The sequence below is a fragment of the Panulirus ornatus genome, chromosome 16, assembly GCF_036320965.1.
Source record: "Panulirus ornatus isolate Po-2019 chromosome 16, ASM3632096v1, whole genome shotgun sequence".
In the NCBI taxonomy this organism is placed as follows: domain Eukaryota; kingdom Metazoa; phylum Arthropoda; class Malacostraca; order Decapoda; family Palinuridae; genus Panulirus; species Panulirus ornatus.
In genome coordinates, this window is record NC_092239.1 from 39,765,187 (window position 1) to 39,790,294 (window position 25,108).

General features: G+C 38.4%; 2 protein-coding genes across 5 annotated transcripts in view; one reads left to right on the forward strand and one right to left on the reverse strand.

Moving 5' to 3' along the window:
- LOC139754262 (ATP synthase subunit s, mitochondrial) overlaps nt 1-4,306 on the reverse strand; it is a 35,795-nt gene extending 31,489 nt beyond the window's left edge. The window contains exon 1 of one of the 4 annotated variants that reach the window (XM_071671619.1): nt 4,252-4,306. Coding sequence is in view for 2 of the 4 variants with exons in the window: in XM_071671613.1 (XP_071527714.1) it covers nt 3,501-3,540 (40 nt within the window). In the remaining 2 variants the exon portion in view is untranslated. Of the gene's footprint in view, nt 1-3,500; nt 3,592-4,251 lie in introns of those variants that run through there. The other 3 variants (XM_071671613.1, XM_071671618.1, XM_071671614.1) reach the window with 3 other exon arrangements.
- Vps13D (vacuolar protein sorting 13D) overlaps nt 4,235-25,108 on the forward strand; it is a 772,012-nt gene continuing 751,138 nt past the window's right edge. The window contains exons 1-2 of the mRNA XM_071670877.1: nt 4,235-4,392; nt 13,500-13,639. Coding sequence (XP_071526978.1) covers nt 13,543-13,639 — 97 coding nt within the window. The 5' untranslated portion in view covers nt 4,235-4,392; nt 13,500-13,542. The remainder of the gene's footprint in view (nt 4,393-13,499; nt 13,640-25,108) is intronic.

The following is a 25,108-nucleotide window of genomic DNA, read 5'->3' on the forward strand; positions in this document are numbered from 1 at the left end:
ACACACACACACACACACACACACACACACACACACACACATATATATATATATATATATATATATATATATATATATATATATATTATCCCTGGGGATAGGGGATTAAGAATACTTCCCACGTATTCCCTGCGTGTCGTAGAAGGCGACTAAAAGGGGAGGGAGCGGGGGGCTGGAAATCCTCCCCTCTCGTTTTTTTTTTTAATTTTCCAAAAGAAGGAACAGAGGGCGTCCAGGTGAGGATATTCCGAAAAAGGCCCAGTCCTCTGTTCTTAACGCTACCTCGCTAATGCGGGAAATGGCGAAGTTTGAATATATATATATATATATATATATATATATATATATATATATATATATATATATATATATATATATATATATATAACTTTTCACTGCTTCTAACAACTTGCCTCCCACACCATATATTCTTAATACCTTCCACAGAGCATCTCTATCAACTCTATCATATGCCTTCTCCAGATCCATAAATGCTACATACAAATCCATTTGCTTTTCTAAGTATTTGTCACATACATTCTTCAAAGCAAACACCTGATCCACACATCCTCTACCACTTCTGAAACCACACTGCTCTTCCCCAATCTGATGCTCTGTACATGCCTTCACCCTCTCAATCAATACCCTCCCATATAATTTATCAGGAATACTCAACAAACTTATACCTCTGTAATTTGAGCACTCACTCTTATCCCCTTTACCTTCGTACAATGGCACTATGCACGCATTCCGCCAATCCTCAGGCACCTCACCATGAGTCATACATACATTAAATAACCTTACCAAACAGTCAACAATACAGTCACCCCCTTTTTTAATAAATTCCACTGCAATACCATCCAAACCTGCTGCCTTGCCGGCTTTCATCTTCCGCAAAGCTTTTACTACCTCTTCTCTGGTTCTCAGTGAATGTAGGTTTGCGGCAGGGGTGTGTGATGTCTCCATGGTTGTTTAATTTGTTTATGGATGGGGTTGTTAGGGAGGTGAATGCAAGAGTTTTGGAAAGAGGGGCAAGTATGAAGTCTGTTGGGGATGAGAGAGCTTGAGAAGTGAGTCAGTTGTTGTTCGCTGATGATACAGCGCTGGTGGCTGATTCATGTGAGAAACTGCAGAAGCTGGTGACTGAGTTTGGTAAAGTGTGTGAAAGAAGAAAGTTAAGAGTAAATGTGAATAAGAGCAAGGTTATTAGGTACAGTAGGGTTGAGGGTCAAGTCAATTGGGAGGTGAGTTTGAATGGAGAAAAACTGGAGGAAGTGAAGTGTTTTAGATATCTGGGAGTGGATCTGGCAGCGGATGGAACCATGGAAGCGGAAGTGGATCATAGGGTGGGGGAGGGGGCGAAAATTCTGGGGCCTTGAAGAATGTGTGGGAGTCGAGAACATTATCTCGGAAAGCAAAAATGGGTATGTTTGAAGGAATAGTGGTTCCAACAATGTTGTATGGTTGCGAGGCGTGGGCTATGGATAGAGTTGTGCGCAGGAGGATGGATGTGCTGGAAATGAGATGTTTGAGGACAATGTGTGGTGTGAGGTGGTTTGATCGAGTAAGTAACGTAAGGGTAAGAGAGATGTGTGGAAATAAAAAGAGCGTGGTTGAGAGAGCAGAAGAGGGTGTTTTGAAATGGTTTGGGCACATGGAGAGAATGAGTGAGGAAAGATTGACCAAGAGGATATATGTGTCGGAGGTGGAGGGAACGAGGAGAAGAGGGAGACCAAATTGGAGGTGGAAAGATGGAGTGAAAAAGATTTTGTGTGATCGGGGCCTGAACATGCAGGTGGGTGAAAGGAGGGCAAGGAATAGAGTGAATTGGAGCGATGTGGTATACCGGGGTTGACGTGCTGTCAGTGGATTGAATCAAGGCATGTGAAGCGTCTGGGGTAAACCATGGAAAGCTGTGTAGGTATGTATATTTGCGTGTGTGGACGTATGTATATACATGTGTATGGGGGTGGGTTGGGCCATTTCTTTCGTCTTTTTCCTTGCGCTACCTCGCAAACGCGGGAGACAGCGACAAAGCAAAAAAAAAAAAAAAAAATATATATATATATATATATATATATATATATATATATATATATATATATATATATATATATATATATTATCCCTGGGGATAGGGGAGAAAGAATACTTCCCACGTATTCCCTGCGTGTCGTAGAAGGCGACTAAAAGGGGAGGGAGCGGGTGGCTGGAAATCCTTCCCTCTCGTTTTTTTTTAATTTTTCAAAAGAAGGAACAGAGAAGGGGGCCAGGTGAGGATTTTCCCTCTAAGGCCCAGTCCTCTGTTCTTAACGCTACCTCGCAAATGCGGGAAATCGTATAAAAAAAATGAAAAAAAAAAAAAAAAAAATATATATATATATATATATATATATATATATATATATTCCTATATAGGTATGTATATTTGCGTGTGTGGACGTATGTATATACATGTGTATGGGGGGGGGGGTTGGGCCATTTCTTTCGTCTGTTTCCTTGCGCTACCTCGCAAACGCGGGAGACAGCGACAAAGTATAATAAAATAATAAAAATATTCCTATGAGTCCACGGGGAAAATGAAACAAGATAAGTTTCCAAGTGCACTTTCGTGTAATAATCACATCATCAGGGGAGACACAAGAGAGAAATATAAGTCAGTTGACATACAACGAAGAGACGTAGCTAAGACGCCATTTGGTAAACACATGATTGTCCAAGACAGACACAAAATTATGCGGACAAGAATGTGACTTGTTTACAAATTCTATCAACAATAAAGTTATCTAATTTGTATAGACCTTCACTAATATCAAGATTATAATTCGTTGTGTATTTAATAAGGCTATCAAAGTCTACCGTAATATCTATATACATTTCTCAGGCATCTCGGAAATTTATGACATATATACTTTCCCTATGTATGTAATCTTGGCGCCTTGTCTTTTGTTGCACCTTATACAGCTGCCTGTCTGTCTGTGGAAAAACAAAAATTACCAAAAACAACCGCACCGTACTTTAGGCACACAGAATGTTCCTTGAAATAGCCGTTTCTATACGTAAAATAGCCGGAACTGTAAAAAAAAAAAAAATCTTTCTGTATCTAGAACACTATCTAGAGCAACAGGCACCATACACATAACAACTGATACTGTACAGAGAACCAAAGCTATAGTCTTTAACATAGAACCAGTATCAGAACAAATGATTGTTCTAAGCACAATCCGCGTCATTTAATAAACAATTGGCATCATATCTTTAACAACCAAGACCATTCATAGAACAACCGTACCTTGACCAGTCAACACCTTATCTGTTACAACTGGTATTTTATGTAGAAGAACCAACATAAAACCTGTACTTTATCTAGAACAAACACCGCACCAAAAGCAACCGGCACCGGATGAAGGTAATGGGCATTATACCTGTAACAACCGGTGCCCTACCTATACAATCAGCACTATTCCAAGGACAGACGGCATTGGACTTAGAATAATTACCTAGAACAACCTGCTCCTCATTAAGAGCGATTAAAACCATTCCTAGAGCAACCGGCACTTAACTTACGCTGATCGGGCCTCCGGAAGCTCAAGTACAACGAATGCTTGGTAATGTGCGCATGATGAGTCTGATGTTTATTCTTACATTTTACTATTCACATTTATTGAAATCTTAATTTTTAATACTGGTGATATTGGTAAGCTACATATAATTATTTGAACTCCTTTCTACAGTTCCCAATATACATATATTTTTTCAGGTGTTTCTTAATAGGTGAAAAGCCTATAAAGAACATGTTCTACATACTTTCAATGAGATGTAGTAATATTAATTAGAGGTAATCTTAGGAATGTAGCCTGTCTTTATATTTCACTGTTAGTTGAAATGATGAGGGAGATAGTTTGTTATTAATGGATAACAAGTGTTCAAACTTCTGAGTGTATATTGTAAGATTATCCATGATATCCAGAATGGGTACATTTTACTTCTTGAAGTCAAACACAAGTTTATTTGTTAGCTTTACTTTGAACTCCAGCTGATGTAGTCATAGCTAGAAGAGTGCCTTCCATGGAGAAAAAAAAAATAAACTTGTTAGAACAAACACTCGTCACTGTTTACTACTTTGTTTAGAACGGTGTAGTATTTCTACCTAGAAATCATATGGGATTGACCATTATTGTTCGACAGAGCGAAATTGTTAACATTCTTTTAACATTAAACTTTTTATCATGAGAATGAATGAGGCAATACCTGGTGCATCAGTAGTGTGGTCGGAGGGGTCGCCATCACAACATTGAGTCAGCTGGTCTCATCAGGGGCGCCAGCAAATTACTGTACCTCTGGAAAATGACATTTCCTGTCTCCTGGTACCATAGACTGCTCAGTATAGAGGTAGGGAAAATAAACTTCTTGCCGTAGTTTGTGATTAGTAAATTTTGTCATTAAAGTGGTTTTTATATCAATGTTGATTACCTTAGGTCTTACAACAGAAAAAGATAAAAGAATACTTCAGATTGTCGGGGGAGCCTCTTATTGCTGGTTTATTGACGGGAATCGTATCAGATAACTTGCATCACAAAGTGCACCATCTTCTGGACTGCTTATTGAAATTACATGTTCCTAATACTACTGAATGAATGAAATAACACACAAGAACTTGGCCTGACCTAACCAAACAGGCAAGGCTAATCAGATTGGTCATTATGTCTCCAGAGTTTGTGAAAATATTATTAACATATTTTATATGATAACTATTATTGACTGATGTTATCAACGAATTCTTTATGGTTGTTACAAATCGACTGCAGGAGCAGTGATGTTAGGTGTTCTGGCATACTATTTTCTCTTCCAATAATGACTTGTTTTCAACAAGGAACATAATTCTAATTGAGGAAACCAGACTAACCAATTATATTTTGACATTGGTCTAATGTGAATAACTGGGGCTGCAATTGAGTGTTGAAAGGGTTGTATCAGCTCTTGTTTAAATGTTTTTTAAAACGGTCTAGTGCCACATTACTACTATATGTCATTATGAGGTTCACTGAAGATTAAGGGTGGCATCATGTAGGAGTGCCATGTACAGGAAATCATTATTCATTCCTTCATACTTGTTGCTAAGGATCGTAACTATTGATGTGGCATATATTTGTGAATAAACCAATCATGCAGTATTTCATTATCATGCGGGATACTTTGGGTAGAATTCTGTTTTACTTATGCATAAGTATTATTTTCAGAAGTGTGTACTTATGGTTTATGTTCTTACTTGGTTCATTCTGATTACAGAGAAATTTTTGGAGCATTATAGTGTATAGAATGGTATTAGACAGGCAGCGCTACTATATTTGGGAAATTATGGGATTAATTAAAGTGAAAGTAGGGAGTACACTAGTAGAAAATCAGCAGAACCCACGAAAACTTCATGTAATCACCCTAGCAGTTAAGATTTATCTCGATTTTTTATATTTTAGTCAAAATATACCAGTCATGCTCATGAAAATGCACCGTCAACATGTAACTAGATGTCAACAAACAGATGAAAAAGTGAGCAGCCATGTGATCCTGGTAGGAGATGATTGCTATCCTTGCTATCGATGTGCTGTCAATGGATTGAACCAGGGCATGTGAAGCGTCTGGGGTAAACCATGGAAAGTTCTGTGGGAGCTGGATGTGGAAAGGGAGCTGTGGTTTCGGTGCATTATACATAACAGGTAGAGACTGAGTGTGAATGAATGTGGCCTTAGTTGTCTTTTCCTAGCGCTACCTCACTCATTCTCTCCTGTCCCAAAAACCCATTTAAAAACACCCTCTTCTGTTTCCCCAAACCCCTTTTTTTTTATTTCCCCTTTTCCTCTTACCCTTACTTACTTATCGATAAAACCACCTCACACCACAATTTCCCCAAACATCTCATTTCCAGCACACTCCCCCCCCTGCCACAACTCTATCCATAGCCCACCCCTCGCAACCATACAACATTGTTGGGAACCCCTTTTCCCTTTAAACATACCATTTTTTTCTTTCCGAGATAATGTTCTCGACTTCCACACATTTTCAAGGGTCCCAAATTTTTTTCCCCCTCCCCCACCCTATGATCCCCTTCCCTTTCCCTGGTTCCCCTCCCCTGCCAGATCCACTCCCAGATATTTAAAAAACTTTACTTCCCCCAGTTTTTCTCCATTCAAACTTTACCCCCCAATTGATTGACCCTCAACCCCATTACCTAATAACCTTGCTCTTATTCACATTTTCTCTTAACTTTCTTCTTTACACACTTACAAATCATCACCAGCTTCTGCAGTTCTCCATTAATCACCCCCAGGCTGATCTCGGAAAAAAAACGACTCACTTCCCAAGCTCTCTCTCCCCAACAACTTCAAACTTTCCCCTCTTTCCAAAACTCTTGCTTACCTCCCCAACAACCCCATCCATAAACAAATTAAACAACCATGGGGACATCAACACCCCCCGCAAACCTTCACACTGGAACCAATCACTTTTCCCCTCTTTCCCCACGACCAGCCTTTCATCTCGAAAAACTTTTCACGCTTCTAACAACTGCCCCCCCCACCATATATTCTTAATACCTTCCACAAGCCTCATCAACTCTATCAATGCCTTCTCCAGATCAAAAAATGCTACATACAAATCCATTTGCTTTTCTAATATTTCTCCATACATTCTTTAAAGCAAAAAACCTATCCACACATCCTCCCACCACTTTTAACCCACGCTCTTCCCCAATCTGAGCCTGACATGCCCTTTACCCTCTCAATCAAAAACCCTCCCATATAATTTCCAGAATACTCCAAAAAAATTATACCTTGTAATTTGGCACTCACCTTTCCCCTTTCCTTTTTACAATGGCACTATGCCGCATTCCGCCCCAAACTTTTTTTCACCCACCATGAGTCATACATCATTAAAAAACCTTTCCAAAGTCAATAATACAGTCACCCCCCTTTTTTAAAAAACCCCCCTCAATACCATCCCCAAAACCCGCTGCCTTGCCGGCTTTCATCTTCCGCAAAGCTTTTATACCTCTTTCCGACCAAACATTTTCCCTAACCCCTCACTTGCACCCCCCCCGACCAAAACACCCATACGCCACTCTTCACAAACCATTCAAACAAAAACCTTTAAAAAACTCACCCCCTCCTTCCACATCACCCTACTTGTTATCACCCCCCCTTTTCCCCTTTACGAATTCCCATTTGCTCCCTTCTTACGCACTTTTTTTACCTCCTTCCCGAACACTTTTTTTCTCCCCAAAATTTAATATATTTAAATTATTTGTTTTTTATTTAATTTTTAAATTTTGCCAACATAGCCCTCTTCGCAAACGGAACTACCTTGGCCCACCAGTGATGCTACTACGTTTGTGAATCGGGAACCATTGCAACACAAACCTCGCCAGGTGGTAGAGTTTCCCGCAGTGTATCGAGACAGACTTCCCAGAACTTTTTTTAAAGGGGAAGTAAATGTTTATAGTTGTGTTACTGGAGTGATAGTTTTCATACATGGTGTTTTGACAAGAAAATAGTGAAATTGGAGAAAAATGTAGCTTAGACATTGAAGCTTATTGATACAGTGGTTAAATTGATGAGAACTGCTATTGACGTTTGTGTAAATAAATTATACATTTCCTTTTTCCATAGCCAGAGGTTGAACCATTATGTGACATTCATTTTTTTCATTCATTTCAAGCTAGAAGTTTCAGTTTTCTAAATTGTTTCTTACATTTTCATATGTATATATATGTATGTGTGTGTGTGTGTATATGTGCGTATGTATGTGTATGTGTGTGTATGTGTATATGTATATATATATATATTATCCCTGGGGATAGGGGTGAAAGAATACTTCCCACGTATTCCTCGCGTGTCGTAGAAAGCGACTAGAGGGGACGGGAGCGGGGGGCCAGAAATCCTCCCCTCCTTGTATTAACTTTCTAAAATGGGAAACAGAAGAAGGAGTCACGCGGGGAGTGCTCATCCTCCTCGAAGGCTCAGAGTGGGGTGCCTAAATGTGTGTGGATGTAACCAAGATGTGAAAAAAGGAGAGATAGGTAGTATGTTTGAGGAAAGGAACCTGGATGTTTTGGCTCTGAGTGAAACGAAGCTCAAGGGTAAAGGGGAAGAGTGGTTTGGAATGTCTGGGGAGTAAAGTCAGGGGTTAGTGAGAGGACAAGAGCAAGGGAAGGAGTAGCAATACTCCTGAAACAGGAGTTGTGGGAGTATGTGATAGAATGTAAGAAAGTAAATTCTCGATTAATATGGGTAAAACTGAAAGTTGATGGAGAGAGGTGGGTGATTATTGGTGCATATGCACCTGGGCATGAGAAGAAAGATCATGAGAGGCAAGTGTTTTGGGAGCAGCTGAATGAGTGTTTAGTGGTTTTGATGCACGAGACCGGGTTATAGTGATGGGTGATTTGAATGCAAAGGTGAGTAATGTGGCAGTTGAGGGAATAATTGGTATACATGGGGTGTTCAGTGTTGTAAATGGAAATGGTGAAGAGCTTGTAGATTTATGTGCTGAAAAAGGACTGATGATTGGGAATACCTGGTTTAAAAAGCGAGATATACATAAGTATACTTATGTAAGTAGGAGAGATGGCCAGAGAGCGTTATTGGATTACGTGTTAATTGACAGGCGTGCGAAAGAGAGACTTTTGGATGTTAATGTGCTGAGAGGTGCAACTGGAGGGATGTCTGATCATTATCTTGTGGAGGCTAAGGTGAAGATTTGTATGGGTTTTCAGAAAAGAAGAGTGAATGTTGGGGTGAAGAGGGTGGTGAGAGTAAGTGAGCTTGGAAGGAGACCTGTGTGAGGAAGTACTAAGGAGAGACTGAGTACAGAATGGAAAAAGGTGAGAACAATGGAAGTAAGGGGAGTGGGGGAGGAATGGGATGTATTTAGGGAATCAGTGATGGATTGCGCAAAAGATGCTTGTGGCATGAGAAGAGTGGGAGGTGGGTTGATTAGAAAGGGTAGTGAGTGGTGGGATGAAGAAGTAAGAGTATTAGTGAAAGAGAAGAGAGAGGCATTTGGACGATTTTTGCAGGGAAAAAATGCAATTGAGTGGGAGATGTATAAAAGAAAGAGACAGGAGGTCAAGAGAAAGGTGCAAGAGGTGAAAAAAAGGGCAAATGAGAGTTGGGGTGAGAGAGTATCATTAAATTTTAGGGAGAATAAAAAGATGTTCTGGAAGGAGGTAAATAAAGTGCGTAAGACAAGGGAGCAAATGGGAACTTCAGTGAAGGGCGCAAATGGGGAGGTGATAACAAGTAGTGGTGATGTGAGAAGGAGATGGAGTGAGTATTTTGAAGGTTTGTTGAATGTGTTTGATGATAGAGTGGCAGATATAGGGTGTTTTGGTCGAGGTGGTGTGCAAAGTGAGAGGGTTAGGGAAAATGATTTGGTAAACAGAGAAGAGGTAGTGAAAGCTTTGCGGAAGATGAAAGCCGGCAAGGCAGCAGGTTTGGATGGTATTGCAGGGAAATTTTAAATTAAAAAAAGGGGGTGCCCTGTATTATTGACGGGTTTTGGTAAGGTTTTTTAAATGTAGTATGATTTCATGGTGAGGGCCTGAGGATTGGCGGAATGCGGCATAGTGCCATTGTACAAAGGCAAAGGGGAAAAGAGTGAGGGTTTCAAATTACAGAGGTATAATTTTGTTGAGAAACCCCTGGTAAATTATAGGGGAGGGTATTGATTGAGAGGGTAAAGGAATGTACGGGAAAATCGTTTGGGGGGAAGAGCAGTGGGGTTTCGAAGTGGAAAGAGGATGTGTGGATCAGGTTTTGCTTTGAAGAATGTATGTGAGAAATACTTAGAAAAGCAAAGGGGTTTTGGGTATGTAAAATTTTATGGATCTGGAGAAGGCATATAAATAGGTTGATAGAGATGCCCCTGTGGAAGGTATTAAAATATATGGTGGGGGAGGCAAGTTGTTAGAAAAAGGAAAATTTTTCATCGGGGAAATGAAAGGGCATGTGTACGTGTAGGAAGAGAGGAAATTGATTGGTTCTCAGTAATGTAGGTTTGGGGCGGGGGTTGTGGGGATGTCCCCCGTGGTTGTTTAATTTTTTTAAAAGGTTTGGGGTTGTTGGGGAGGTGAATGCAAGAGTTTTTGGAAAGGGGGCAATTTGAAGTTTTGTTGGGGATGAGAAAAGCTTGGGGAAATGAGTCAGTTGTTGTTCGCTGATGATACAGCGCTGGTGGGGTGATTCATGTGAGAAACTGGGAGAAGCTGGTGACTGAGTTTGGTTTAAAATGTGTGAAAGAAGAAGTTAAGAGTAAATTTGAATAAGAGCAAGGTTTTTAGGTACAGTAGGGGTTTAGGGTTTAAGTGAATTGGGAGGGAAGTTTGAATGGAGAAAAACTGGAGGAAGTAAAGTGTTTTAGATTCTGGGATGGATTGGCAGCGGATGGAACCATGGAAGCGGAAGTGAATCAAAGGGGGGGGGGGGGGGGGCCCAAAATTCTGGGGGCCTTGAAGAATGTGTGGGAAACGAGAACATTATCTTGGGAAAACAAAAATGGGTATGTTTTTAAGGAAAATGGTTTTCCAAAAAAAGTTTTATGGTTGCGAGGGGGTTGGCTATGGATAGAGTTTTTGCGCAGGAGGATGGATGTGCTGGGAAAAGGATGTTTTAGGACAATTTTGTGGTGTGAGGTGGTTTGTTCGAAAAGTAAAAGTAAGGGTAAGAGAGAGTGTTTAAAAAAAAAAGAGCGTGGTTGAAAGAAAAAGAGGGTGTTTTGAAATGGTTTTTGGGGAAAAATGGAGAGAATGAGTGAGGAAAGATTGGCAAAGAGGATATGAGTATCAGAGATGGAGGGAACGAGAAGCAGGAGACCAAATTGGAGGTGGAAGGATGGAGTGAAAAAGATTTTGAGCGATCGGGGCCTGAACATACAGGAGGGTGAGAGGCATGCAAGGAATAGAGTGAATTGGAATGATATGGTACACCGGGGTTGACCTGCTGTCAATGGACTGAACCAGGGCATGTGAAGCATCTGGGGTAAACCTTAGAAATGTCTGTGGGGCTTCGATTAGGGTGGGGAGCTGTGGTTTCGATGCATTACACATGACAGTTTGAGACTGATTGTGAACGAATGTGGCCTTTTTTGTATGTTTTCCTGGCATTACCTCACTGAAGTAGGGGGGTCGCACCAAAATTCTTGCATTTATCTCCCTAACCACCCCATTCATAAACAAATTAAACTTTTATGTACCAGTAAATAAAAGATAACCAAAGGGCTTTCTTGTTTTATTGGATATCATTTGTGGTTTCATCTCATTCCATGGAGGACTAGTTGTGTAAGCTGTTGTAGGCTAGCTTAGATCTGAGATATGGTAATGAAAGGATTAAGAATGGTGCTGGTTGTTTGTGAATAGGATTTGACAATTATTAGAGTTCTTTTATCTTTCACTCTTTATTGTTGTATATCAACTGGATGTGTTTCATTTTTTTTTGTGGACTCTTAAAGACCATGCATTTCAACTTCTTAGAAATGTTTCTTGTTAAAGAGATGACCTCCCAATTTTAGAATAAAAATTTTGTATCAGAAATTCAATGTTACATGGATATATCTGGTATGTTGTTCTGTGGACATTTCTGAGATGAGTGGTAATAAAATAATTTGTTGAGATTTGTTATGGATTAAAGCTTTTTTGTCATAAAATAATTGGATTGCAAGAAAATGGACTGTAGGTCTACCAATATAAACTGTAGCTAATCATCATACAGACTACTAGTAAGACATAAAACTGCATTGATATTATCTGACAAAATAGATTATCAGATATTCATAAAAGAATTCTGGAGGAGAATACCAAGATTTTTGGTGCTGAGTTTTGTGTTGCAACTGGGCTGGTACAAGTGTTGCTCATGTCCTTACAGTGCTTTACAATTCTTTGCTTGGCTGAAATATATGGCATCGTTACTGTGAATCATTAAGAATTATGTGGTAGATGAGTGGTTGGCTTGATATCATTTGAAAAAAGGTATGGGTATACTGAGTACTTAAAGTATGCAGAATATATCTACAGAGACCAACTCATCAGTTCTTTTTTTCCCAGTACTTCTAGGTATTTCCTAAAAATTGTTGGTGTCTTCCATTTATCTGGGAAATTGCCAATCTAGTGTTATTTTATATGTTGCATAATCTTACACACTTTGCATAACAGACTCCGTTATTGTGATGTTTTATTGAAAGTGATATGTGAGATCAGTATATTTTGAATTTTTTTACCACTCATAAACAGGCCACATCAAGGCCGGGCCTAATTTGATATATAGAAAGGATTATTGAATGGAAAAAGAAGACAAGGGAAAGCATTTTTGAAATTTGGAGTAAGTGAAAAACCTGTATCTTAGAATGTGTAATGTCATAGGTATTGGGAAAGACATGAGAGGTTAGAGACTTCCAGAGCTCCAAAGTGTAGGGATAGAAACGGTTATGAAAACAGCCCACCCTTGAGTAGCCAACAGCTACACAATAATCATGTGACGCAGCAGCTTGCCAAGAATTGTGTGGTCTACTTAGTGATTAGGGCATTCAAGCAGCCAGCTCTCAGGAGCAAAAACCAGAGTAATACCTGTAGAAGAGGAAAAATGAACCAACAGTGGCATAGGGCAAACGGGTCAAGTTGAAAAGATATCCTTGGAGAGTTTGTCAGTCAGGATGCTTTTAATTCAACTCTGTCTAGTAATATTGCATAGCTAGGACCACCCCAGATGTGAGAGTAGTACTCCATACAAGCACAAATAAGTCTTCTGTATAAACGGAGTAACTGTTTGGAAGAACAGAAACTTTGACATCTAAACAGGACTCCCAGTTTCTTAGAGGCAGACTTAGTTATGTCTGTAATGTGGCTTTCCAAGAAAGAGTGGATGTTACAGTAATACCAAGTATGTTCATTGAGTCAGTAGGTGGAATTTCAGACCCATTGTTAGCATAAACTTTTCTTTAAGAATGTGCCTCAAACTGCTGTGTCATTGGTAATTGTTTGACCAAAATTAAAAGTTTGATGGGTATTGAAGACGGTTAAAGATAGACTCAGGGGTAAGAAGGGGATGATTAGTTAACAGAATACATGGGAGATTTGGTAAAGAAGTAGTTGTGAGTTGAAGATATATTAGTACATACTGCTAGATAAGTATGGTTGTGCCTGATAGACTGTTTAAAAATGAAATTTGTAGAGAAATTGATGTGTGGGTTTCCAAAATAGATCCTCTTAGTGTGCAGTGGATAAGCTAATTGAATGGACATTAAAAACTGTGGTTCAGCTCATCAATCTAACCATGAATTAAAGGATACTGTATATGTTATTCTCATTTTTCTGCAGTTTTATATGAATTTAGAATATAGTATTAGGAAATATTGTACAGTGAAATTAGCAGGTTGCTAATTGCCTTATAGTTTTACTATAACTTTAATCACTTTGAATTCTTACAAAATGACTTATGTTTCCTTCTCTTTTTCAGGAGTAATAGGTTCTTCATCTTGTAACAGATCCATCAAGGCGGGATGCTTGAAGGCTTAGCAACATGGGTACTCAACAACTACCTGGGGAAATACTTGGAGAATTTGAACACTGACCAACTGTCAATTGGTCTCCTAAAGGGTGAATAAGATTTTTGCAACCACAGTTTCTGTAATTTATTTGTGACCATGTTATGACAGGAATGGTGATAAAAGCAGTAAATCATCAGTCATCACCTCCTACTCAGTTTACCCATCAAAGTTATTTGAAATATATACAGTGAAATGTCTTTAATCCGCTTTTTGTAGTATAGAAACTATCATGGTATGGAAAATTTCTGTCGTTCAGAAAATTGCTAATCTGTCAGGTGCTGTGGCCATTTAGGTACTCCATGGTCAGCCACTTTATCTAGTGACATAAAATATTTTTATATTTGTTTACACATAATGGGAGAGCCAAAAGTCACTGTGCACCTATACAGCAAATGATATAAACGCCCTATTCTTAGTATTATTGTTACAATAAATGGAATACATAACTTTTAACATGTAAGGTGATCAACCTCCCCCACATACCCTCTTCTCTCCCTCCCTCACTCCATGTCACTGTGATGTTTCTTTCAATGCAGGCATGTCTGGCTGCTGTGTCTATGGTAGGTGTACTATGACTTTTGGCTCATCCTGTACTTATACCTTCAGGTTACTTTTTGTGTAATTTACTGCAAAATGTTTTAATATACAAAGCAATTATTAAGGCTGAGGTACTAAGCAAAGACAGAGAAGGATATTTTGTAATTGAAGAAGAGATCATTTCCTAACTAGTTCAGCCACTGTCAGCTGTTGTAACATCATGGGCTCATTCCCAGTGTAGTGACTCATGTACATGTATATTCATGTTCATGTTACACTTATGGTTCAAGTAATTTACTTCAAAATGTATTAGAATAATATATAAGACAATTATAAGACAAAGAAACTAAGCAAAAATAGAGAATATTATATTATTCAAGAAGCAATCATTTCCTCATGATGTGTTCAGCTGTGGACAGGCCATTGTTGAGAGCATAGGCCTAAGCTAACACACTGAAATATTTTTTGTATGCATATTCCTGTGCATTATTGTTTCCCTTATGCTTACAGTTCATGTAATTTTCTTCAAAAGCATAATAAAACAATCTATGATACAGGTTGTACCTCTTTAATCTAGCAGCCCTGGGACCTGGCCATTGCCAGACCACAGAAAATGCCAGAAAACAAATTGACCCCTAAGTAATACACAGTTAACAATCCGATTTCATAGTACTCACACATAGTCTTTACAGAAGTTTCTTTTATCTAATTTTTTCAGTAACTCCACTTTTTCAAGCAGATGATGATAAGTGCTTATACTTATTAGCACAAGCACCAACTTCTGCACCTCTTGGTCTCTTGGATGACATTTTGAAAGGCTAAGATACAGCTGATTATAAAAGAATAACAGGACTGCTAATTAGCTTGGTTGCAGGGTAAACAGACTTTGGCACCTTATTGCTGCTAACAGTGACACCCTGGTGGCAGATCCACAGACCAATAAGTAATGGCAGCAGATTCAAAATGTGCTGGACTACACAACACCAGATCAGATAGGGACAACCTGTACAGTTATTAAGACTAAGAAACTTAGCAAAAATAGAGAATGCTATTGTGTTCCTGAGTAAGAGATTGCTTCACAATGTGTTCAGCCTCGGTTAGTTGTTGCAAGAGCGAGTTCACTTACCTAGGCATATGCGTATGGTTCATGTAATTAAGTGCTAAATGTAACATAATAATTATGAAACAATTCAGACTAAGAATAAAGAATATAAGAAAAAAGATGGAGAACAATACTGTATAATCAAAGAGGAGATCGCTTCTCTACAAGTTCAGCTGCGGTCAACAAATGTAACTGCATAAGTTGTGACTAATGTAGTGACTCATTTTTGCTTGTACATTTCTGTACACCTGATACTGTGGTTCATGTAAGTTGCTGCAATATGTAATTAGATAATAGATGAAATAGTAATAAAAAGAAAAAACAAAAAATTCAAAGAATGATTTGAATAATCATTTGAGCGAGCTGTGGAACCTCCATCAGGCACAGCATACTTAAGGGGTCAGCTTCTTTTCTTAGTTAAACAAATTCATTTTGCCTGTGGCCTTCCCAATCCGGACAAGATATAACGTTTTGATCCCTCTATGGATTCCAGGAAGAGATCACTCCCTCATAACAAGTTCAGTCCTGCCAAATATTTTTTTTTCACAGTTAATCACTGTTTCTCGTGTCAGCGAGGTAGCACCATATACACGTGTATATACATAAACCCCCATACACGCACATTTTATTATTATTATCATACATAATCGCTGTTTCTCACATCAGCGAGGTAGTGCACATTATTATTACTTTTCTCGAAAAAGTAGTAGTCATACAAAAGCTTGATAAAGGGGCCTCTTTGAAAAAAGTGTATGCTGACTATGGTGTCGATACATCCACCATCTGTGACTTAAAGAAGAACCGGGAAAATATTTAAATTCTTTATTGAAAGAAACACTAGTTGAAGCTTGCATTTGACCAGCTATTAATTTATTGCACTGAATCACTGTCTTAACAGAAAATCAATACTGTTCTACACTGTTATAGACAGGGTTAACCAACAGTCAACATATGCAGCTGCTGTGCTTTACTCCTCACTGCTTTAGGATAACTGACTATGAAGCTGTAACTCCAGCATCTGCTATTCACCAATGTATATCCTTCACCCAGCTACAGTGTTAGTAAATTTATGTAGAGGAAGAATCTAATGATTTGTTTAGTGTTGTTTTGTTTTATTACATTATTGTATTTTCTTATATCTTAGTACTGTAGATTGAAACTCCTTCCCTTGTTAACTTAACAAAATATTTTGTTACAAATGTACTATTTTTTGAAAATACAGTATTGTATTCCTTATTGTTTAAACAGACACTTAGCTAGTATATACATTGAAAGAAGTTAGATAATTCAATTTTCTTTAGAATTTTTTCTTCAAAATAGATGATTATTTTAGTATAAGAATGCTGTGAGTTAGATGACTGTATTTTATGAATAAAATCAGCTTACATTTCCTGACCTCTGTGTTTGCTAAATGATCAGAATCCTTGGAAATGATCACCACCTATACTCCAGAAAAAATTGATAGTTTGACAATTGCTTGTTCCCAACCACTCCGAACTAAAGACATTTCACTGTATCACATACAAAGATAAGAATCTTATTGTCGCCTTATGAAGCAATTCTTAGAATATGCTATTTAATAACCGGAAATTCCTGTGAGCATTAACATTACATTTTGACTTTTGATATGATATTTGACTTGCTACTGTTTTTCAGGGACTTGCAATTTTTTTTCATATTAACAACTTTGGTGTAAGAGTTTTGTGGGAAATTCCTCTAAAAACAATAGACTGTGTCTACTTTACATATATTTAAGTTTCCTTGATGTATAGTATAGAAAAGGTTACTTGGTATTTGTATATGCATCTGTACCACACCTACCTTACCTTACTCCATAATGAATTTCTTGTTTGGGGCATCTGCATTTATCAGGATTACAGGTAAAAAAAAACATGGTGTGGTTATGTGTGTTTGTGGGGTGAGCACAGAACAATTTACAAGTGAGTGTTTTGTGCCTTCATTTTAGAAGTTTCACCTCAGGCATGAGGGGTCTTGTGGTATGTTGAAATGGTGTTTTTAATGTTGGTGAGATGGTTAGCATCCATAAAGCAGATGAAAAAGGGTGACTTATTTGTGTCTGGAGAGTGTAGTTTTACTTGGGTGTTTGTTTGGTGATATGGTGTTTAACCTCATAAGCAGGCATTTGAATTTCCCAGCCTATAAAAATTAGGTGTCTTTAAAGTTCAGTTCAGGGAAAACGAATTTCTCATATGAAATTAAAAAACATCATAGTGAAATGTCTTTAATTTGGCAATCTGTGGTCAGATGTCTTTAATCTAGCAATCTGTGGTCAAATGTCTTTAGCAAACTATGGTTCAGCAACACCTATGTTTTGGAAAAAAAAACAGAATTTGGCCTAGTTCAGCAAAATTTCTATTGCTCAGAAAGTTACCAGTAACCCTGAAACTCTGAATACTCCTGGAATTTGAGTGCCATTGAATTGATGAAATCCACTTGTTATACTGTAAAAGTCTTGGACAACTAATGATTTTTTTTTTTCTATATCAACAGTTCTGTGTTTTTCATATATGTTTCTGTGAATTTTTGTCACAGTCTGTAGCCTGAAGATATGATGCCTGCACCATACATTTCAGTCTTTGGAAAATGTGTGTTTTGAAGTGAAAAACAAAATCTTGGTAGTGAAACTGGTTATATAATCATCACTTAACCCAGGGAGAAATAAACTTTCAATGAGAGCATATGACTAAGATTGTGGTAAGCGCTACTCTGTTATGTGTCGACGTGTCTTGCTTAGTGGCACTTGGTTCTTTTTATATTAGCACACACCCCATGTCCTGCTGATGCCTCATGTATGAATGCACTTATTCCACCTGTCTCCACTGCTTGTGAAGATGTACATAGTTTCAGACGCTCATTTTTTGGATTTTGATGGCACGTGTTGGATAGAGACTCCAATAGGACTTTGTTCCTTATGTTTCCCTTTTGACCTGTTTTGACACAATATGAACTAAGAAAGCCTTGTGGAAAATGAAATGTAGCAAGGCAGCAGGAATCAGTGGTATTGCACTTGAATTTATTGAGAAAGGGAGTGAGTGTTGTTGATTGGTTAGTAAGGATATTCAGCATATGTATGGATCATGTTGAAGTGCCTGAGGATTGGCAGAATGCATGTATAGTGCTATTTGATAAAGGCAGACGGGATGCAGGTGAGTGTTCAAACTACAGAGGCATAAGTTTGTTGAGTATACTTGGAAAATTGTATAGAGGGGTATTGATTAAGAGAGCAAAAGCATGTACAGAGCATCAGATTGTGGAAGAATTTGGTTTCAGAAGTGGTAGAGGATGTGTGGATCATGTGTTTGCTTTGGAGAATGTGTGTGAGAAATACTTAGAAAAACAGATGGATTTGTGCCTGGCAATTATGGATCTAGAGAAGACATATGATAAGGTTGATAGAAATTCTTTGTGGAAGGTCTTAAGGATATATTATCGTGTGGGAGGTAAGCTTCTAGAAGTAGTGAGAAGTTTTTATCAAGGGTGTAATGCATATGTACAAGTAAGGAAGAAAGAAGAGTGAATATTTCCCAGTGAAGTTCCATGTGCAGTTGGGGTGTGTGATGTCACCATGGTTGTTTGATTTGTTTATGGTTGGGGTGGTGATGGAGGTAACTGCAAGAGTCTTGGAGAGAGTGGCAAGTATGCAGTCTGTTGGGGATGAGATGGTCTTGGAAGTGAGTTAGTTGTTGTTCACCGATGATACTGCACTGGTGGCTGATTCAAGTGATAAACAGCAGAAGTTGGTGATTGAGTTTAGAAGAGTGTGTGAAAGAAAGTTGAGAGTAAATGTAAATTTAAGCAAGAATATTAGGTTCAGCAGGGTGGAGGGAAAAGTCAATTGGAGGTGCAGAGGAGGATGGATGTGTTGGAAATGAAATGTTTGAGGATAGTATGTGGTGTGAGATGGTTTGATCAAGTAAGTAATGAAAGGGAAAGATAGATGTTTGGAAATAAAGAGTGTGACTGAGAGAGCAGTATTGAGTGTGTTGAAATGGTTTGGACATATGGAGAGAATGAGTGAGGAAAGGTTGACATAGAGGATGTACAGATGTGAAAGGAACAAGGAGAATGGGGAGACTGTTTGGAGATGGAAGAATGGAGTGAAAAGGATTTTAAGTGATCGGGGCCTGGTCATGCAAGAGGGTCATAGGCTTGCAGGGAATAGAGTGAATTGGAAGGATGTGGTATACTGGGGTCAATGTGCCATCACTGGACTGAACCAGGGCATGTTAAATGTCTGGGATAAACCTGATAAAGTCTGGATTTGGATAGGAGCTGTGGTTTCAGTGCATTACGCATGACAGCTCATGTGTGGATGTGAGCAGATGTGGCCTTTCTTCGCCTGTTTCCTGGTGCTACCTCGCTGGTGCAGGGGGTGGCAATGCTGTTTTCTGTGGGATGGGGTGGCACTGGGAATGGATGAAGGTGAGCAAGTATGAATATATAAATGTGTGTGTATGTTTATGTATGTATTTGTGCATATTGCTTTTATGTATATATATATATATATGTATGTGAGTGAATGTGTCTTTCTTCATCTGTTTTATGGCGCTACCTCACTAACACAGGAAACGGTGATCAGTTGAAAAACATAGGATGTTTCTATACTATTCATTTATTGTCATTGATTATGCATTACAAATATTTTACTTTTACAAGAATAACTTAAAAGCAGTTGGAATTACATCAATACTCACAGATGCTATATAATGTTTTGTACATACTGTGCTCCACAAACTTTGGTGCTGGATTTTTTGTAGTAGATTATCATACTGAAATTCTAAAATTTTTGTACAGCTATTGCACAAAATTATCATATCATCATGCAGAAGTGCATCTTGATTGATATTAACATTCACCACATGATTTTCCTTGGGTCATCATGCTTAGGTATTAATAAACAGGTTCTTCCTATTGTAAGCATTCGGCAAAATGTTCAGCTTTTGAATTACAAAGAATGCAAATGATGAAGTTTTCATATAGTGTTCATTTGTTCATGTATATGGATTTGATGTAAACAGATATAGTGCTTCAGTCCTCCCATGCTTATCCCCCTTGTTACATTAGAGCTAAGTGTATTTTAGCTTTGCTAAAATGAGTAAGAAGTGCCCAGCATGTAGAGTAGTAGTTGTTGGGTTAATATGATATCCAATGCAATAGAGGACGACTGTAATTTGATAAAGTGTGGATGATTTCCTATCAGTATTAGTAGAGAACTTAATTTTGCCATATGTAAATAATCTCAAATGAATGTAAGCACCACATAGAACAACTTGAGGAAATGTTTCTAGAAATATTCCTTAGGAACATGTCCCCATTTTTTATTTAGTCTATCTTAAAGTTGGCTTTGCTTAAAGTGATTTCACTGAAAGTAGGAATTTTCATTAATGCATCCAGTATATTAAATAGGGAGCCCCTGAAGTATAAGAGTGCTGTGAATTAGATGACTGCATTCTATTAATATATTTTGCTTGAATTTTTGGACTTAACTGTTTGCTACACCATCAAAATCCAGTAACTATGATTCAGAAAAATCGATAGTTCAGCAGTTGCATGGTCCCAGCCAAGCTGAACTAAAAATATTTCACTGGATCAGAATGATAAAAACAACCACAAAACAGATGTTGAAGGCTTCAATGTACTAGGTAGAGATATACTTTTGGTAGTAGCATATATGCTAAGATGGTGCTAAGCCCTACACAGCTTGTAGTTCATGGGCGAAATACTGGAACCCCACCTCATAGGAATTTTTTAAGACAAGCAATATTTGAACACATTATTATTTTTCATTTCACCTTTTTCTTGTATTGAGAAAAAGGTGGTGAACAAGAAAATACCTATACTGTATGAAAATGCATTTCTATCTGTTATGCTCCAGTTATACACAGGAAATATAATCTTGTGAATGATTTTTGACTGAGATACATTTGATTGGAGATGTAAGTGGAAATGAATGATATTAAAGTTAAAACTAATGATTAATTGGTTCAAAACAACAAACTAAGTCAGACTGTGATATGTTGCAACGGAGATTGATATAATTACAAGACAACTAGCACCATGTATATTTATAGTACTGCAACAAAACTTGTGGCATTGAGCAAAGACTTCATTACAGTACTAGACATGTGTAATTGTATTTACATATAATGATTGAGGATTGACTGTTATGATGCCTCCTTCCCTTGAACAACAAAGCTGTTGAATTCTCTTCCTTTTTTTATCTTTTTCATCATAAAACTTTTCCACCTTTAAGAGTCAGATCTACAAACACCTGCAGAGCCCAGACTGATTTTTTTTTCTTTCATCAAAGATAGCATTGATTAGGGCAGTTAAGGGTATGCCATATCAGTCACTACCTCACTGATGTGGAAAATGGCATTCAAGTTTGATGAATAGATGGACAGGTCAAAACTGAATGAAGAACAGTAAATAGATTTTTTTCTGACAACCATTTAGATAGAACTCTTAGAATAGCTTTTGGTTAATAGCCAAGTTAAGTTCTTCAGAACTATAACTGTTTATTATTACATTTACACTCAGATCCTCATCCTGAAGAAATGTTTTTGATGATCTACCATTAAGAATCTTGCAGTTACTAAATATGAATGTGAGAGGATTAGCTGATTAGAACAATTAGTAGCACCCTTCAACCTTCTAACGCCACCTGATGATAATGAAGAACAGTAAATAGTTTTTTTTCCGACAACCATTTAAATAGAACTCTTAGAATAGCTTTTGGTTAATAGCCAAGTTAAGTTCTTCAGAACTATAACTGTTTATTATTACATTTACACTCAGATCCTCTCCCTGAAGAAAAGTTTTTGATGATCTACCATTAAGAATCTTGCAGTTACTAAATATGGATGTGAGAGGATTAGCTGATTAGAACAATTAGTAGCACCCTTCAACCTTCTAATGCCACCTGATGATATTTTTCAGGTATTTTTATCCCCATAGCCCAGGCTGCTGGATTGGGTTGTTGGTTGACCAAGTTGTAGGGAGCTGCTGCTTATAGTTCCACATAGTCCCTACAGCCTAGTATGTCTCGTACACTTTATGGATACTAGTCCCTGTCCCTTTTAAGCTTCTCCACTGTGCATTCCATTGTTATTCTGATAGTTTTAGGCAATGTCTTGAAAAGTCTCAGACCCTGGATGTTAAAGGTGTTTTTCTCTCCTTTTGTGTAAATCACACATTTAGATTTCAGAGGAATCCTTCATGCTTGTCATGCCTGTAAGAAGTTATTTCTGTGTTTAAGTTGGGGACCATGCCTTCTAGGATTTCCGAGGTATAGATAATATACCTCTTCCATCTTTGGTCCATGGAGTGCTTCCTCAATGATTTCAGCTTTTTCCAGATGCCCATGTAGCCAACAAAGGTTAGCTGGTCGGGTATGCTTTGTCGGTACTTTAATCAAGTATATTATCACATTTGAAAATTGTATTGGTAAAGTTCATGAGGTCAGGATTTTTTTTTTCTTTCCTGAGGTTCCTTACACATGACATTGCCATCTGCTGACTTCAACTCTAGTTTTTCATTTGCTGCTTCCCGTCCATTTTCTTGCACTTGAGGAACATTAGATCTACCCAAACTACCTAGCACCAGATGAGAGTTTGGCATTTGCTCTCATCACATGCATTCTCAAAGAGTCTTTGCAGAGAAGAGTTACTTAGAGGTACTTGGATACACAGGCCCAAGGTCAATGCACTGGACTGGAAACAGGAAGAAATACTGCCCATGGGAAATTTTTTTGGAAAGTCAGGAGGTAGAATGAACATGATTTTGTTATGCATCCCATCAGTTTTTGTTATAATGGCATAGAAAGGATAAACTCTGAGCTCCACTCTTGTGACTTAAGAGGTCTAAATTACTTCAGATGTGGAAGGATGATACTACACTTCCTTTTTTTTTGGTTCTCATAAAGCAGTTGACTTGGGTTAATAAGTGATGGTAAGTTACCACAGCATGGCTAGAGCAAAATCATTGGTTAAGAAGGTAGCATAATATACCACTTGGTTATGATGATTGATTACCGGGGAGTGACAGGTGATGATCAAGCCTAAGTTTGAACATATTGACAGTATTGCTCTGATAATTTTTCTGGAAGCTTATATCATGTCTCAATATGTCATTGGTTAAGAAATATTTCATGCAATTCAAATTAACTTGGTGACCTCAAAGTTTAATCCATTATCTCCTATTAGTAGGATTGGCATGACCATCAAAAAATGTTCCATATCAACATTGCCGAATCTTTTTTTTCTTTTTTTTTTTTTTTTTTTTCAAACTATTCGCCATTTCCCGCGTTAGCGAGGTAGCGTTAAGAACAGAGAACTGGGCCACTGAGGGAATATCCTCACCTGGCCCCCTTCTCTGTTCCTTCTTTTGGAAAATTAAAAAAAATTGAGAGGGGAGGATTTCCAGCCCCCCGCTCCCTCCCCTTTTAGTCGCCTTCTACGACACGCAGGGAATACGTGGGAAGTATTCTTTCTCCCCTAAATCATGATAAGGTAGTGAGTTCCAAAGCTTTGACATGTAGGGAAGCAGGCATCAAAATGGCCCACCCTTGAGTTGCTGATGGCCACGCAAGAATCATGTGATGCTGCAGCTTGCCAAGTATTGTGTGGTCTACTTAGTGGTGGGGGCGCACAAGCAACCAGCTCTTGAGAGCAAAAACCAAAGTAATACCTATAGAAGAGGGAAAGTGAACCAACATTGTGGCATAGGGCAAGGGGGTCAAGTTTGGAAATTAGCCTGGGACAGTTTATAAGTCTGATCGCTTGCGACTCAACTCTGGTCAAGTAAGAATACAGAGCCAGAACCTCCCCAAATGTGAGAGCAATACTTCATAAAAGGATGGATTAATTCACGTATAAACAGAACAACTGCTCAGAAGAGAAGTTTTGACATCTAAACAGGATACTCAGTTTCTTAGAGGCAGACTTAGCTATTCCTGTAATGTGGGGTTTCCAAGAAAGGTTACGGTAATACTGAGTATGTTCATCGAGTCAAGAGGTGGAATTACAGAACCATCAAAGGAGAGGCGAGAGTTGTGAGGAGTTCCTGAAAAAGAGTTGGGTAGATATTGGGTCATGGAGGCATTAAACTTAACAAGATTTTGTCTACCCCACCAAGATAGCCTGTCCAAGTCTGAGTTTATGGAGGAGTGTGTGTCAAGACGAGGTGCAGATTGAGTGAGAGAAGAGGGAACAGAATTGAAGGATGTGGATAAATGCAGTATTGAGTCATCAGAGTATAAGTGCATTCGAAATTATTTGTGGAGTAGAGAAAATCATTGAAAAAAAAGGAGAAAATATTTAAGGGACGGACTGAACTTTAGGGGCACCCCAGTTTATGGAGAAAAGGGGGGGGCTGATCCATCAACAACCACCGAGATAGATTGGCCAGAGAGGAAGCTAGATATGAAGGAGTATAGTGAGGGAAGGAAGCCAAAGGAAGGAAGCTTAGAGATGAGACTCTAATGCCATACCCTGTCAAAAGCCTTAGATATGTCAAGGGCAACTACACGACTCCCCAAAATCTTTTAGGGATGATGATCAGACATTAGTAAGATAGGAAAGAATATCACCAGTGGATCTTGCCGTATGGAAGCCATACTGGTGATCAGAGAGAAGACTGTGATTTTCGAGGTGTTTAAGGATATAGGAGTTGAGGAAGGATTCGGAAATGGTAGATGTCAATGCAATAGGACTATAGGTATAGGAGTCAGAATGGTCACCCTTCTTAGGGATGGGATGTATCATTGCGTGTTTCCAAGAAGGAAAAGTTTTGTTTTTTAAGCAGAAACAGAAAAGACGAGCAAGCACAGGTGCAAGCTCAGAGGCACACTCTCAGTAC